The sequence below is a fragment of the Protomyctophum bolini genome, assembly GCF_963924005.1.
Source record: "Protomyctophum bolini genome assembly, chromosome: 19".
Taxonomy (NCBI): domain Eukaryota; kingdom Metazoa; phylum Chordata; class Actinopteri; order Myctophiformes; family Myctophidae; genus Protomyctophum; species Protomyctophum bolini.
In genome coordinates, this window is record NC_137880.1 from 29,130,760 (window position 1) to 29,148,128 (window position 17,369).

General features: G+C 43.0%; 1 protein-coding gene across 1 annotated transcript in view; it reads left to right on the plus strand.

The window, feature by feature from the left end:
• syne1a (spectrin repeat containing, nuclear envelope 1a) overlaps positions 1-17,369 on the plus strand; it is a gene marked incomplete at its 5' end in the record, with an annotated part of 166,459 nt that overhangs the window by 17,205 nt on the left and 131,885 nt on the right. Inside the window, 19 exon segments of the mRNA XM_080790461.1 lie at positions 1,564-1,671; positions 2,397-2,534; positions 3,427-3,591; positions 3,992-4,104; positions 4,687-4,855; positions 6,071-6,167; positions 7,361-7,566; positions 8,571-8,735; positions 9,053-9,205; positions 10,657-10,800; positions 10,962-11,138; positions 11,570-11,728; positions 12,101-12,265; positions 12,993-13,127; positions 13,440-13,601; positions 14,027-14,235; positions 14,352-14,460; positions 14,572-14,736; positions 15,073-15,246. Of these exon segments, the coding sequence (XP_080646587.1) occupies positions 1,564-1,671; positions 2,397-2,534; positions 3,427-3,591; positions 3,992-4,104; positions 4,687-4,855; positions 6,071-6,167; positions 7,361-7,566; positions 8,571-8,735; positions 9,053-9,205; positions 10,657-10,800; positions 10,962-11,138; positions 11,570-11,728; positions 12,101-12,265; positions 12,993-13,127; positions 13,440-13,601; positions 14,027-14,235; positions 14,352-14,460; positions 14,572-14,736; positions 15,073-15,246 (2,913 nt within the window).

Consider the following 17,369-nt stretch of genomic DNA (forward strand, 5'->3'; position numbering starts at 1 on the left):
GGAGGTAGGTTGTAAAGTAAATTAAAGTCCCTTGGGCAAGCTTTCCATCAACCTTTGCACCTGAATATCATTAAAGCCCATTATACTGTACTTCATTGTGTTTTCGCGCGCAGATCTACAGGCTCACAACGTGTCCCTCCCAGTCCCAGCACAACGCATTGTGGGCTTGTAGATTGGCTGTTTTAGATGTGCGAGACGGCACGCAGCGAAAATCGGGCTGTAGGTTAATTCTCCCTTGCACACCTGCACCCTTGCCATATAAATTACACCAGGGTTTATTTGCTATGGCTACATTATTGAATTACAGTATTGGTACTTTACATTGTGGGGACAGGGTTAACGTTTATTTTCATGAAGAATAGGAACCCATTTGTTATTGCTGTCACTTTATCTCACCTGAGGTGACGTTACTGCCTTGGGGTTTCAATAGTGATGATAACAAGAGAGTCCTGTATAATACGATGTGATATATTACCATTTATTACCATTACCACCAAGAACTGTGGCTCCCATTTCTCCATTAGCATGACAATGAGGGCCCCCTGGCGTAGCAGTGCACATTGGTGCAACGTGTTTGATGGAAGGCTTGTGAACAGAGGTGGGTTGTTTGTTAAGGTTGCAGTGTCAGGAGCTCTGACACACTGTGAAGCCACGCTAATTGTTCTCGCTTTGTCAGGCTATGATGTTCCGTTGCTGTTTATAGTTGTTGTAGTTGTGGTGTTGGTGTCAGATAGCTTGCTCCTGACATTCGTCTTACTAACCCACTGAGATGTATGTTTAAATAATGCTTTTGTCTCACTCTCACCCTTGCACATGTTAATTAGAGCCTGTATTTTGTTTTGTTTTGTTTGTCTTTTGTTGTTGAAACATGACCAAAAAAAAAAAAAGATAATATTAAGGAAAATGAAAGATATAATACTGTTCAGGCCGGGAAGTGTTGTTTGGTTTGCTTCCCATTGGAAATAGGAAACTCCATCTTCGCGGCTGAAACCCAAACAAAGAATAGAATTTGAGGCTGCATGGTCTGCCTAAAGGGGCCAAAGAGAATCAATACAAAAAGAAAAGAAAAGAAAACTGGAACTGAATAGCTCTAGAATTTAATAGCCTATCTAATCAGCTTTTGAGCTGGATGGGATTATTGTCATGGCTATTTAAAAATCCAATGGGAATTTAGCAGGGGGTCTTTAACATGGTACTCTGTTAAAAATGAGTGCTTTTAGCAGCAGTTGGTTTTTAGATTATGTTTCGGTGGGGGGTTATGGTGGATTAATAGTACACATGTTTAACAATACACACTGTGCCCTTTCTTTATACCTCTAAACCCCCTCCATCCTTTCATCTGCCGGCCCTCAAACATCTCTCTCCGCCTGTCCTGTACTTTTGAGTTTTCTAATGACTTTGCCTCTCCATCCCCTTGTTTGTCTGCTTCTCCTCTCCTTTGTCTTTCTGTTGCTCCTGTTTCGTGTATTCCATCCCTTTGTCTTCATTGTGTTGTCCACTCTCCTCCACTCCTCCTCAACCTCCCCCTCCCCCCCCCCCCCCCCCCCCCCCCCGGCCTCCCAGAGAGAGCAGCGCAAGAGCCTCAGGGAGCTGAAGATATGGCTTGACCAGCTGGAGAGAGACGCAGCACAAGCCCAGGAGATTGAGGGCAATCTCAGTCAGCAATACCAGGTTTGTGTGTGCACGTGCATACGTGCGTGTGCATGTGCATTGCCGTGGTGTTGTGTGCTTGTATATTTATGCGTGGGTGTATTTTGTGTCTGTGTTTCCGTGTGCACGAGAGAACGAGAGAAGGAACTCCAAGAGCAGTTCAAAGTCAATGCACATCCGTTCTAACATGACACTGAGAATCTCATGCATGCACAATTATGCGTGCAGTGCACATGCACACACGCACGCATGCACGCACGCGCACAGTCGCACACACACATACACAATATACACACATCGGACACATGAGAGCACCACGAAGATGCAACGTGTGTCTGGGCAGACAACAATCAGTCTGATCAGTGGCATTACGCTGCCATATTTCAACCAATTGGGTTTTTTCCAGCAAGCCTCAGGATATGTTCCATGTTTGGCAGCATGATGAGGGATATCATATCCCACATTTCCTTTGTACATTGTTCTGTGAAGTCAGGGACTGTAAAGCCACAGCAAGGGAGAGGATTTAAGAACAATTAGCAACAGTTTCTGACAGTGAATGTCTAATTAGTCTGCAATACGATGCGGTAGAGCTGAGCTTTTCATTTAACTGACACTTATTATGATTTGTGCAGGCTGTTTCTTGAATGTTTTATGGCTTTTTGCATGGCATAGCGAGCTGTGCATCATTATAGATTTCCCCACTTCTGCCTTTTCTTTTTCATTGGTGTATTTTTCTCTGTCTTTAGCTCTTCAAGAGTCTGCGTGTGCAGCTGGAAATGAAGAGGAAGCAGGTGGAAGCAGCACTGCAGTCCACACAGAGGGACGGAATGCTGACTGTAGATCAGGCGCTGGTCAAACAGGCCTGGGAAAGAGTCTCCAATAGGGTGAGAGTAATGGTGGTGTTATACTTTGTTGTGCGCCAGTGTCGGTGTTGTGCGCCGGTGTCCGTGTTGTGCACCGTGAATAAATACAAATAGCAGAGCTGCAAGCTCACAACATGTCACGTTGCAATGCATTGTGAGCTTGTAGAGGGGCTATTTTCTGCACCAGCGAGCGACTAAGTATAAAGCAGGCTTTACAAGCACAGTCACCTGTTAGCCTCATGGCCAAGTTGCCAATTAAACCGCAGCTACTCGTAAATTATGACTGAGAGAGGTTGTTTTCTATTCCAAAATACACGGTCAGAAAAAAAAACGGACTGGTTAATTTATGTGGACAAAGAAACTATCCTATGACCTGCACATAGTATGCAGGATATTAGTTAATGCAATTTAAGTCAAGGCAAATTAAGTCATGTGACAGACTCACAGTAGGTCAATTAGAAAAGCTGCTTTATATCCCTCTTGTAGTAAGTTGTCTTTTCCATAGCAATGTACATAGATAGATATTATACTAGATATAATATTATAGATAGATAATAGAAATTGAGATACAGTACAATTCACATTCTGTATCGCTTATTAATAAAAATGTATATATAATATATCTTTTGTCATAGAGCTCCTCCCACCATTTTCACTTTGAGATCTATCCTGTTGTTCTCCTCTCTAGGGCTGCAACTATCGATTATTTTCTTAGCGAATATTCTATCGATAAACTTTTTGATTAATCGAATGATCGAATAATCAAAAATATATTTTTTAACTATAATAACAAACAGTGCATGACATGACCATGACCATGACATTGATTGATTATTAATGTTTTTTTTCTTAAAATAAATAAATAATAGATTAATTAGATTAGGTCAATTAACTGTTGTCCCTGTATTCTCAGCTCCTGGACTGGCACCTGCTGTTGGACAGGTCCCTGCCTTCTCCTCTGGGCATGGTGGGGCTGTGGCTGCACCAGGCGGAGGGGGCGCTGCGTCAAGAGATCACACTCCAACAGGCACCCCAAGAGACGGCTAACACTGTCCACAGGACCCTGGAGCAGCACAAGGTTAGCATGGAAGATTTATAGCTTACTGTATGCTTAACTTATACTTGGTTGCACACCTGCGTTGCACGCCAAAAATAGCAGATCTACAAGCTCACAGACCTTGTAGATTGGCCATTTTCGGCATGCAACAAAGTATTTACAGATTCATTAGAATAAAAGTGGATGCACACATCATCATAAACACATGTTGACCTTTGAATTGAGATGGAAACCTGACTTCACTTGGGCTGACACATTGTCCTACATGTTATAGGCAATGTGGAATAAATTACCTATTTGGGGCCCTGTGTGTGGAGTTTCACAAAAAAAATCCCAAATGCACAAAAGGTTTGTGTTCAGTGTGCACAATCTGTGTGAATGTGAATGTGTGTTACCCATATATACTATACATGTTGTGCAGGATGTGTTGAAAAGCCTGGAGAGTCATAAGCAGGTCTTTCAGAGGATCCATCGGGACAGAAGCATTGATGGGATACCCGTTCCCCCTGACCAGCTCCAGGACATGGCAGAGAGGTACAGTACAGTAGTAATCACAACCCAATGTCCAGTCTGGACCAACACATTAGAGGCACACATCGTCATCAAAGATGCAATCAACATTAATTACTTTTTGAATAGATTGGCCATTTTTATTTTAATGGAATACTTCACCCTCAAAAAGAAGTTTTTCTACCAATAACTCACCATGTGAAGCCTTGAATTGAAGGACAATGAAGGACAAAATTCTAAAATGTAGAAAGTACGTCATGAATTGAAGAAAATACTGTAGGGGTGGTCCAAGATTAACAACAGCAAAACTGTATTTAAAATCACACAAAACCAAACCCACACATCTCTCACAGTACAATCCAAGTGTGAGTATGTGTACTGTATGTATGGTGTAATGTGTATGTTTAAGAACCTGGAACTAATCTGGGAATTGCAAAATTATGCAACAACATACTGTGTTCATTTAAGTCTGAGAGTAGGTCCATTTCAGGTTTAAATGATCACAGGACTTTGCAGTGTTGCAAATTCACATTTGCAATCTATAGGAAGAAGAATAATATATAACTCAGGCTATAGGTTTAATGTCCCATGTGGACTCTCTTTTAGGATGAACTATGTCTCCACCTCTTCCAATGCCCACCTGGCCAAGATGGAATTCCTGGAGAACCAGCACAACATTCAGGATTTTCTCATCCAGGCAGAGTCTAAACTCAAGTCTTGGATCATCAAATATGGCTGTCGGGAGTCCGTTGAAGTGATGCTCCAAAACTATGTTGTAAGTTCAGCCATATACCGTATGACCGTAACTCTGTATATTAACTCTATATAAATCGGATGTTGAACTACGAGGCTACTTTATCCTGAAAATGCCTCACATTGTCTTGGTTACCAACCATGCAGGTAGGCCTATATAGGAAAACAGGAAAAATAAAAAAATATCCTAGATTTAGATTTTGTTGTTTCCACCAGGCCGAAGGCATGGGGAGAGAGTAACACAGTTTTTGACAGTACACCTACATATTTTGTCCAATAAACATCATGCAAATTGGTACACATTATCTCTATAGCCATTAAACAAAACGGGTCTCTCTGATTTTCCATACTCCATCTTGATTGGCTAAGGTTGGTTTCCAAAGTTTGCAAGAGTGCTCCGTTTTGAACAAAATACCTCAAATCATGAACACAGCATGCAATTTCTGTGAAATGTAGCAGTAATCATTTGCACACACATTCCCACTAGGCAGAGGACTTGAAAATATTCAAATCAGCCTCATGGTGGCGCTATCAGAACTGCAGCCTCACTCCCAATCTTCCGCCGTAGTCTGAAAACCCACCTCTTCAGACTTCAGGCCCGTAGCACTTACCCTAGCCCCTTAGATAGAATTTTATGTAGACTTAGATAGCATTTTATACAGACTTATACAGACTTGCATTTTATGTAGTCATAACTTTATTGTATATGTATAGTATAGTATGTATAGTGTAGTTTCATTATACAGATATTCCACTGTTACGCCCTTAGCTTACACATGTTTCATGATAACTACTTTTTATGTATGTGATGTATTGCCATGCTTTTTTTTTTTTTTGCTTATTGTATAAATCGCTCTGGATTAAGAGCATCTGCTAAATGCCTAAATTGTAAAATTGCTATAACAGGCTGATTCATGTTTTACCTATATAACTGCACCGATCCACACTGTAATTTGGTATATTGTGATATAAAATTAATCTACGTGCTATATGAAGCTACATGGCATAGATATTTATCATCCATATTACCCGCCATTATCAGCAAATAGGCTGTTTTACACTGAAACAAAATCATACCATGTAGGTCATCAATTGAGCTCTGGAAAAATGACAGAGATCTTTGATAAGTAAAATGTCTGGGGACGCCGTGTCTAGGATTACCTTTAGGTTTTGACATCAAGGGATCTTTCATTAACATCTTATTAAATTTCACCCATGTCTCCTGTCTCCTCTATAGACATTTGTGGAAAAGCAACATTTCTTTGAGAATTATGAGTCGTTGTTCCAGTCTCTGAAGCATTCTGCTGAGCTCTATGTCAGCGCAGATGGCTCAGGTGAGAGCAGAAATGTCAAGCCTTCTAATTGATTTGTAATATGTGTTTGCAATATTCATAAGTTGCCCTTTCTGGAAAAGGCATCTATGTTGTTAATGTTTTATGCGCTAAATGTCACTATTTGAACCATTGAATTTCTTAATTCGATCCCTATTGATTAAATGTGTCTATTCTTGGTGATTTTGAGGATGCTGTTATCTGCTATTGAATGGTTCCCTGGGGCAAAATGTGTGCTATCTGACATACCATGAGCGCTGAGTATCTCACGGTATACAATATCTCACCTTCAATCATATCCCCTCTCAACAACTCAATAACCAATCAGGCTCTCTCCTCCATCTCCCCCTTTCAGTTTTACCGGTCGGTGAAAGTGAGGTCTTCAGGCTACTGCTAAATGAGGTTCCTCCACTCCCAGCTCTCAGTGGGGAATACTACTCCATTAGTTAGCTAGCGGCTGCTCCACTTCTACTGTCTCTGGGCACTGACAGAGCTAGCTTGTTGGTTTCATTAAGTTCCAGGGTTCCACCGCTTCAGGGTATGCAGAGGAGGGAAGCGAGGTGTGGCGAGAATCAGGAGATCGGAGGCTTGATTGGTCGACCCCAAAAAATTAAGTCCCCATAAGCCCAGCTGGTAGTCTCTGTGCCGTGGGCTTTGATTGGCCAGATTGTGGCCCATCTTTTGGGATCTTTCTAAAAGGCTTTTCTGCTATCGAGAATTGATGTCGGGCAGGACGCGGGGGGTTCAATATGTAATTTTCTGCCATTCTGTAGCAATTACACTGGCTTGATGTGCATGTAAAATAGGTTATTTTTGGGGGGGGGAATGCATTTCCTATAGTTCCAATGTGACTGGAGTTTTGCACTTGTGGTACAAAGTACCGCTATGTGAGCCTGAGTATTCTGGACCACTATGATGGATCACATAAGCTAAAACACCACATCCCTCATGGAGTGACAATATTTTCGAGGTCAGACGTGTGTGTGTGTGTGTGTGCGTGTGTGTGTGTGTGTGTGTGTGTGTGTGTGTGTGTGTGTGTGTGTGTGTGTGTGTGTGTGTGTGTGTTGTGTGTGCGTGTGCGTGTGCGCGCGCGTGTGTGTGTGTGTGTGTGTTGTATTAGTTCGGGAACAGCCTCGAACTAGGGCTGACCATCCATTTTCTTTAACCTAATTTGTTTATTTCTTTCCCTCCTCCAGTGGATGAAGGGGAGACTGGTGTGCGCAGGTTCATGCGGGAAGTGGTGACCCAGTGGAGGAGTCTGTCTGTGGAGGTGCGCAGTGTGAGGAGCATGCTGGATGAGGTGCTGTCCAACTGGGAGAGGTACACCTCCACTGTGGCCTCCTTACAGGCCTGGCTGGAGGATGCAGAGGCAGCCCTGGGCCAGCCTGAGAACACCAAGCGGGTATGAAGCCTTATGCCTATATGTATGCTCTATCTATCGCATGATGCCGTTGCTAGCCAGAAAGAACAGAGCTTCAAGCTAATAAGTTCTGTGCATGTCGGAATGTTAATTGAGCTTACAGCAGCATGAGCTACAAATATATCTATCTCTGACACATTAATGAGAAATGCATTTTGGGTCAGTGCTAAAGATTTTCACATACTCAAAAATTCCCCTCCAGACATTTACAAATTTGATGGTTTGAAATATGACGCAGTGGTACCAATCAATGCATGCCATATTTTAAAGGATTTTGTATCTGGTGAGAGGAGTGAAATCCACTATGAGTATCAGATGATCCTCTTGGCCTTCCACATGCCTTCACATCACCATGGTTACTTCAATCCTTTTAAAATAATTATCATCCAAGCCCTGAGGATTACGCAGTCAATTACCCCAAATGTAGTCTCTTAAAATGTTACTGTACATTTCTATCTATCTATCTATCTATCTATGTACTTTACTTGTACTTAGTTGTTAATTTAGATAGGACACTGCATATTAATGAACAATACAATACATATGTACACCGGATTTAGCAAAGATGCAAATTTACTTCCACAATCCCCCCCAAAAAAACAAGCAACAATAGTGTACATTAAATACATTACATTACACAACAAAAAGCATAAATACAAATACAAGTTTCTATTGTTTCTATTTAAGACAAAAAAATGTATTGCAAGAAACAAGAAATGATCACATAGTGATATTTGTCAGGTGAAAGAAGCGCTGTCTCCGTTGTGTTCTCTGCTGCGTTTCTCTGCAGCCTGTGTAGCTGCCAGGGATATTTGCCAGAGGGCAGCTTTGCCGTTGCTTGGTGTCCCATTGGCCAGAGGAGCTTACATTTCATGAAGGTTCATAAGTCAGGTTTCGAGGGCAATATATATTTGTATATACTAAAGTGTGTGGTGTCCATTATTATAAGCACTGAGGTTCTGTCTGTTTTCATCCTCTCTTCTCAGGAGTTCTTCAGGATTCTCAACCACTGGATGGATCAGCACAACATCATGAACGACGCAGGAAACTTTCTGATCGAGACGTGTGACGAGATAGTGTCACTGGACCTCAAACAGCAGCTGCTGCTACTGAATGGCCGATGGAGGGACCTCTTTCTTAAAGTGAAACAAGTAATAATCTGACTTATCAATATTAGATCAGATAAAAGGTCAGACATTGGGGGGGATATAGTATTTTCAAATACATTTCATGGTTTCATTGGTTTGTGTTTTTGCATTATTATATGTGTGTCAGATGAGTTGTGTTAACCTTGCTTATAAAGCAATAAGATGAATAACATCAAACCTTTGCATGATTGACCGCAGACTCTTTTGAACTGAGATGTACTACATCAGGACAACTCATGTTACAAAACAAATTTGGAAAGTTTGTCGCAGGCCAGTAAATCTGTGAATGAAAGAGGTGTCACCCTCTATTATCTCTATAGTATGCCCATGCAGATGAGATGGATAAGTTGAGAAAGGACCATTTGAAGGCACTGTCACCTCTCAGAGATCTGCTGGACACGGCTGAGAACAAGCTCAGTGCATCTGTCCAGGTGTCCTTCCTGAATGTCCGAGCCTTTCTCCAGGATGTGGAGGTGAGGAACGCACAGGCTCACAGTCTGTTCATCATACTTATAGAACAGAATAACAGAGCACAATGTGCCTTTACTGCTTGCTGGTGTGTGGTGGTTTTCTCTATAATTATATTGTTACAATACACATTATTGGTCGATAGCATCGGGATCCGCTCGTAATTACGACTGCGAAATAGTCTGACAACGTGGCTTTGCATGTGGTTAGTGTTAGGGTTAGGGACAGGGTTAGTAATGGGGCAAGTCGGACCAACACGCCGTTGGAATTATGACACTGACCTGATAGAATCACAGTCCCTGTGTTTTTTAGCTTAAGAAAACGTGTGCTCTAAGCAAAATGTTTTCAGCCGATAGGGAGTCTCTGTTGAGTTTAGGCACAGAGTCTGTGTGTAATTTAAATTAAGCTGGGATTGAAACACTACTTGTTTGTCATACCAGTAGATTGTGAAATTGTAGGGGGCCTTAAATATTTGTTCTCCGGCTTTATGAGATGCTCATGATCTACAGGTAGCTGCAATACACAGTACAATCCTGAGTGTTAATTTAACTTAGAGATGTACCCCCCCTTTTGATTTACAGCAAAAGGGCATGTGAGCTCAAACCCACAATTCAACATTTTGGTTTTAAGATGTTGATATTCATTTTGTATTCATCCTTAGGACCCCAAATCACACCTTGGAAAGCATGAGTGTATTTCAAACAAAAAAAAATTTGACTGGGGGGGGGGTCATGTTTTAACAGCAGGAACTCCCCACTGACAGGTAGTACCCCCCCCCCCCTCCCAGAGAAGACGCACGTAGAACCAAATGAACCTGATACACACCAGGCCAGGATGATATGCATTTGCTGTATAGCTTTTGAGTGGTGCAGAGTTACCGACCGTGTGGGGGTCCCCAGGGGGTCCCTCTACTGAGTAGAGCCGTGTTCCTGCAGGGGTCTGGATTTTCTGGGGACCCCGACGGAACCGGGGCAGCACCCTGGGCACGTTCCTGTGGGTCTGGAACTTCTGCGGACCCCCCCGGGAGCCCCACATGGAGTTGCACCACTCACTTCACACGGATGTGATTTTTAGAATGTTTGAGCATTCTCTGTCCTACAGACAATAATTACTGCAGTCTTCTCTTGAATGTAGTTCAGGTTTAGTTGTCTTCATCTCTACCGTTATAGGGAAAGACGCGCTCTACTCAGGGTCAAGTTGATAGTCTCTGTAGTGCAGCTGATGGATGCAGATTCTTGAAAGATCAATGGAAAAAGGGGAACGGCACGCAGGCCTTCCTCAGCATTTTCAAACTCCTGCGTGCCGAAGCACGATCGTTTCTCTCGGTGGACTGCTGCTGCTGCTGCATGTGATTTCATGAAATAAAATAAACTTTATTAAGAGAGTGCGGATATTCCCCTTTTTTTTTATCTCTATGATGACTTCTACACTTTACTCCCATATCTCTCTCTCTCAGAATACCAAGCAAAAGGTCGTTGCCATGGAGACACAGTACAAGCTGGCTGTCCGCAGTGCCCAGCTCCTCGTCAAGGATGCGTCACAGGACGAAGGCGCTAGGGTCATGGCTGCTATGGCAACGGTCAAAGGTCATCTGAGCAAGGTACGCGCTACCATCTAATGGAAACTATTTTTTGTGTCTTTTTGACAAAGCAGCACATCTGGGGTAAAGTATGTCAAAGTACAACGTCCCAATATCGTTATCTCAACATTTTTATCCACATCCTCCACGTCACCTCTTTTCTGGTTGTGTATTGTTTGCAGGTGAGAGAGCGGTGTCCATCCCTGGTGAGGGAGTGCCATGGCCTGCTACCCGTGCTGGAGGAAATGGAGAAGCACATCAGTGGTTTCTACCAGGCTCTGGAGAGGGCCAGCCGCATCACGGCTGCTGCCAGGGACCCAGACGCACAGACCCATGCCCAGCACAAACTCACGTGGCAGGTTAGAATATACTGTATGATGGCTGTGTTGCAGTTCAAACAGCGGAACAAACTTTAATGTAGAGTCCAGTTACGGTTAAATATTACTTTATCGCACAACCCTTTCGCTTGACGTCTTTTCAACTGAAAAAAGTGTAAACTGTAGTTGCAGTACAACAGTTGCTCCTGGCCAGGGCGACTGAGAAAGTTTAAGGAGTATGTTGCATGAATTGAAATGTTGAAGTACATACTGTGCAGTGCAAAGAAAGCAATTACGGTAAATGCTACAAAGTAACTAGGGTACCACCAGGTAAGTATCAAACCTAGCAATCTGTCTACACAACTTGCTATCTAAATAACATACGTATTACATACGTAACCGATTGGCATCGGTGTTCAAGCTAAGCAAATAGTATATGTCTATCGTATCTAAATACCTTTTCAAATTCCCAGGACCTGCTGAACCAGCAGCAGAACAGCAAACGTTGCCTCTCGGTCATAGAGAGGAACCACCACGCCCTGCAGAGGGTGCTCTCCAGTAGCAAGGTGCTCCGAAACTTTGACCAGTCCCTCCTGCAAATGAGAGTGGCCGAAATACAGGGCTCAGCACAGGTTAGCATGATGTGCACTTAATAAGTGACATGAACACACACACACACACACACACAACAAACATACCCACACACAACAAACATACCCGCAGGCAGGCAGGCACGCACACACGCACGCACGCACGCACGCACGCACGCACGCACGCACGTGACACAGAATCGCAGCATCACACAAGAATTTTAGAGAGCGTTAATTAGCGTTAATCACATCACAGAACAGACATATCCCCAGAGACAGAAACAGTACAGGTTAGCATTGCTCATCTGTCTCATTATTCCACAGCTTAATGAAAGACGAACAATGCAATTATAATACATTACCTGTGAGACCGTTCGCCCACGTCATGACCTGTACTGTGTCTTCTTCTGCTAGGCCTTGATGAAGGAGGTGGGGGAGTGGCGGAGGCAGGAGGAGGCCAACAACTGTCTTAGGAGGAGGTTTGAGGAGTCCCGCCAGGAGCTAGAGAGGGTCCTGAGGATGGCTCAGGGCTGCCTGCGAGAGAGAGGAGACCCCGAGGAGCTGCAGAAAAAACACACAGTGAGCCCAAATCTACAGCACTGGCTCCTGTGTGCCATTTTATAGTCCGTTGATGACAGCTGAAGCAGCCAAATATGTATGGCTATTGGCTAACATCAAGACACTTTTACCTTATTTAGACTCATTTCATACAGGCTGGGCCATGCTATTTCTTTTCAAAATCTTTTTATTGTCGTTTTATAACAGTATGGGTGTCAAGTCACAGATTCATAGAAAAATTAAAAATTAAATATCAGATTTTAGTATCAGTGACTGAGGTAAACAAACATACTGTATGAATCACAGAGATCGTGTTCAGACATAATGAAAAGACTAATGTTATTGTGCAAAACATGCCCCTTCAAGACAAAAGAAAAACATTTTCTCCCCTTCAAGTCCCAATTTAGTAAAGCCAATTCCCAATTCCCCAGCCTCTCTACAAGTACTCCATCTCTGCTCCCCCACAATCAGTCATTGGGAGGGTGAAGAAAGCCTCGGGTCTCCTCCAATACCCGACACGACAGTGAAAGGTCTCACTAGGGGGGCATAACGCATGTGGAGGTACACGCTAGGGCCATGCTATTTCTGATCTAGAATGGCTTGGATGAGGATCTGAGTGTGTAATGTGTAGTCCTGTTCAACAGAGCATTTGTTCGTCGTCCTCTACCAACACATTTCATTGCAGATTGACACGATCTCAAGTGTGCTCACCAATCCCCAAACGGTTTATTGTTTTTATTCTGCCCAGGAGTTCTTCAACCAGATGGACCAGCGGATGTTGAGTGTGTTTCTGAAGGCATGTGATGAGCTAACAGACATCCTACCAGAGGACGAGCAACAGGGGCTGCAGGAAACAGTCCGCAGACTACACAAACAATGGAAGGTCAGAGGTCATCAGGCCTTATCACTCTTACTAAGTTTCTCTGCTCTTCTATCGAGACATTAAATCGGTAAGAAACCACTATTGGTTGGCAAGAGGCATCGAATGAAATTCAATGGAAAATATCTCATCTTCCCAAAATGAGCCTTCAGTTACAGCTGAACAGTAGAAATGTCACGTGGGCCCGAGATTGGATCCTGGATAGGACATAAAACGTATTGATTGCAGCTTTAAGCCTTTTCAGTATGTTCTCACATTGGTCCTGGATTATTTATTTTTTACTGACTCTCTACTAATGCTTGATTTAATTTACAGGATGTCCAGGGTGAGGTTCCTGCCCACCTGATGCGTCTGAAGGTTGATGTGGAGCAGGCTAGATTGGGGGAGGTCCTGCAGGATTGCAGGGAGGAGCTAGACAGAGAAATGCGTGCTCTGTCTAGCACATGCACCAGCGAACGTGTGGTCAGGGAGCACAGGGTGAGGTTCAATATACAGTATACCTAATCTTCGTTAAAACTAAAGATTACAGTATGTAATTTGAATGGGAAGAATCACAAGATTATAAATTAGCCTTAAGTAGGGGTTGGTTCACAGAGTTGAACCACTTTCAACCTGGCGTCCGTATTTTGGGTACATCAGTTCAGGTGAAAGATTACAGACATGTAAACAAAAAACTACAATAACAGATCTACAAGCTCACCAACACCATAATGAGCCAGAGAAAAGTGTCATGTAAGATACAATTCATCAACATTAAGTGAAATGGTCTACTCGTTGAGTAGGAAACCTGGCAAAATTGCAGATGAATGCAAAATGAGGAAAGATAATCACCTGTGATTATCATCACTCTCCAGGCAACTTAATCCACCAATGCCTTCTCTCACCTTGCCCCCAACTCCTAGGCATTCTTTAAGGAGCGCATGCCCCTGACATTGTGTGAGAAGAGGATCAGGAACATGGAGGACATATGTGAGAAGTTACCAGACAACGACTCTGCCCACAGAGCCCTCGACTCCAGCAGGAGGGCTCTGGCAGAGATCAAAGGTCAAATAGAAACCATCTACCTCAAATTGCTGCAGCACCCAGATAAATGGAGGGAGTGGAACGAGATGTGAGGATTATACTTATCGATATTAATATAATCTGCCTTAAACTCCGACCTTTTCACTGGTAAAATTACAGAATGTAATTGCTGTGTAATGACAAAGTTTTCTTCCTCGTTTGTAGGTTCTGTGAGCTTTCTGATTGGCTCTCGTCTCAGAGGAGGCAGGTGAGGCTTTTGAGAGAGACGTCTAGAGACTCCACCGATCAGGAACAAGTGGACGTCACGATTCAGGTGAGTCTGACCTTTCCATCGGGCCACTAAAATAAAGTCAAGGTTAAAAGTGAATCTTTAGTAGGCTTTCATTGCTTTTCTATGCTTCAATTCCAATTCCCACACTTGTAGGCCCTTCAGGAGGCTGTGGACTGCCGTGAAGAGAACCTTTTGTGGCTGAAGAGCCGTCTGACCGTGCTGTCCGAGGTTAGCCTGGAACTGGAGGTCCAGAGGCAGAGAGCGGCACTGGCCAAACTCTCAACTGACCTCAGGGCACTATTGTCTTCGCTCTGCCAGGTAAAACATTCATTCCAATAATAGCATCCGGTGTGCAAAGGCAAACTAATGAAAATTAAAACAAATCGCTCTTTCAACACTCAACGCTGAACACCTCCTTTCCTGCCAGTACTATTGCTGAGGTTGTAGTTAATGTTTTTATTCTGGAATATGAAACCACACTGGAACTATAGTGATGTAGTCTTTCCTTGTATTAGTGTGCACTGCAAGTTGAACATAATGTATTTATGATCGTATCGCCGCATGTATCCAAGTTTAGAAAGTCGTGCCATTCTTTCTCTTCTGAGTCTTCTCCTCACCCTGTCATGCCCTCCGATCCTCTGCTCTCTTTTGAAGTGGGGCGAGGAGGGCAATGCAGATGCCATGTCCCAGTGTGACGAGCTCAGAGAGGACGTGCGTGGTGCTCTAGAGGAGGTTCTGAGGGCACGGAGGGAGGCTCAGGAGCAGACGGACCAGATCCTGGAGGCTGAGAGCCTGGAGGAGGCCAGGCAGCTGTACCTCATTCACCAGGTACAGTATGGGGGAGCTGCTGTCATTCATATTTATAGCAGCAAAGTAAAACTGTTGCTGATATCTAAATTATGATGTGTTAAACAAATGTGAAGTAATGCTCATTTGAGGACTTTTGAGGGGCGCTAGCCCCTCCTATGCCCAGCTTTGTGTGTCTGTGTGTACCACGGAAATGATTTGATTGGCTGAGCACGGAATGTGATGTATGATGATATTTTAAGCATCGGCTGGGTATGTATGTATTTAATTATCAGGGATCAGCATCTCTGGCAACGTGTTTATGTTGTTATTACAATATATCATAATATATCAGGGTTTTTTTTGTAAGTGGTGATGCCAGTGGTGAGCGCACCTCATGGCGTGCTCTGCTTGCGCACAAGTACATACATGGCCTACTTGTGTGCAAGGAGCAAGTTGGCAGCTCGACAGAGTGCATTTCTAGTTTTATATTATTATTATTAGAGTGATGCAAGGCCTAACAAGCTTTGTTGTTTGCTCATTTGAAATTCTAATCTCATGGAGGTGTTAGGTGAAAGGTCCCCATGGGGTCACCAAATGAACAGGTTTCTCCCTTTTGGGTGCATGAATGTGCAGAGCAGGTCATCTCTTTTATTGGCTGTTCTAGATTCATTTCATTGGTCAAACATCACACTGAATGCCTGGTGGAGTGGAATTTCTTCAGCATTAACTTACCGGTAACATTATAATGCACTGAAACAGTCAGCCACACAGTAAAGGAAAGCTTTCTGTCAGAGAATCATTTAGAAAAGTTTCCATTTAAAATGTACACAGCCAGCTTGGCAGAGACTGCGTTGCATATACTCATAGGAGAGTCACTTAATGGAAAGATAATAGGCCCTAAGCAGAACCTGTATTGTTACAAATGAGACACACACAAATTGATTAAAACAATGCTGCCAACTCCTAGTCTTGGGGAGGCTGTTTCTTTTCACCTGACAATGAGGGTTTTTGCTGTGAGGGCATAACACGTGAAGAGGAACACTCTGTTCTACCTATACTACTTCCACCCCCTGCTGAACAGGCACCTGGCTGACCTACCTATAGGAGAGACTAGTGCAGCACCAGAGATAACCCTCCCCATGCATGAGTTGTTGTTGTCAAACACACTGGGCAAACTATTATTTTGATGTGTTCTTGGACAATAGCAAACATATGTTTCTTGTTGTATAGTTTGTGACAATTTGTCATTATATTTAATCAAACTCTGAAATGAAACCTCTGCATTTACCTACTAGCTATAAGGAGCAGTTGCGACTACTGTAGATTAACACAGAGCCCAGGGAGCAGTTAGGGGTTCAGTGGAAACATGAAGGAGCACATGAAGGATTCTCAGGTGTGTGTTCAATTTGAGAAGAAAATAAAAATAGGAACAATAGAAAAACAGGCTCCTTTAGATTCCACCGTATATGAAATGAAGAGTTTTAGATTCACTGGGGAGTAACTTAATACAACATTGATGTAATATTAACATGAAGTGAGCCACGAGACGCTCTCGTGGGGGTCGCAGACTAAGAATAACCAATATGAGGGGGCTACTGTGTTCCGTCTGGTGCAGAACAGAGGGTCAGGACTTCATGGAGAACATATGGGTCTGAAGCAGACGACTGCCCTAGAAAACTGTTGTTGAAAAATGATGCCAACTCACTGGCACATTGAGACATGTCTAGTGCCTTCTGTCCATTAATGCCGCTTTCTACTTTGTTCAGCTCATGTCGGCTCAGCCATTTTTCTTTCCTTCCAATGCTAATTGTCCATCATAAACAAACGCTTTTCTGCTGTAAGTGATATTGTAAGTGATATTTAGTTAATACGTCTTAATTGAAGCTGATATTTATGAGTACCTGATTGGATGAAACTGGCAGCCCACCTGAAAATGTATTTTCTGTTTACTAAAGTCCTAGAGGAAAGGGTCACCACTGTCTCTGAACAATTAGCAATTATTATGATTACTATCTGAATTTTTTACCAAAAAATATCACTGACGTCAAAATACATTAGAAAATTGGATTGTGTGTTTGTCTATATAGGTTGCAGAGTTTAGTTATAACATCAAAAGATAAATGGAGAGCAGCAGGATGGCGTTTGGTGTTTTCCTGAAAAAT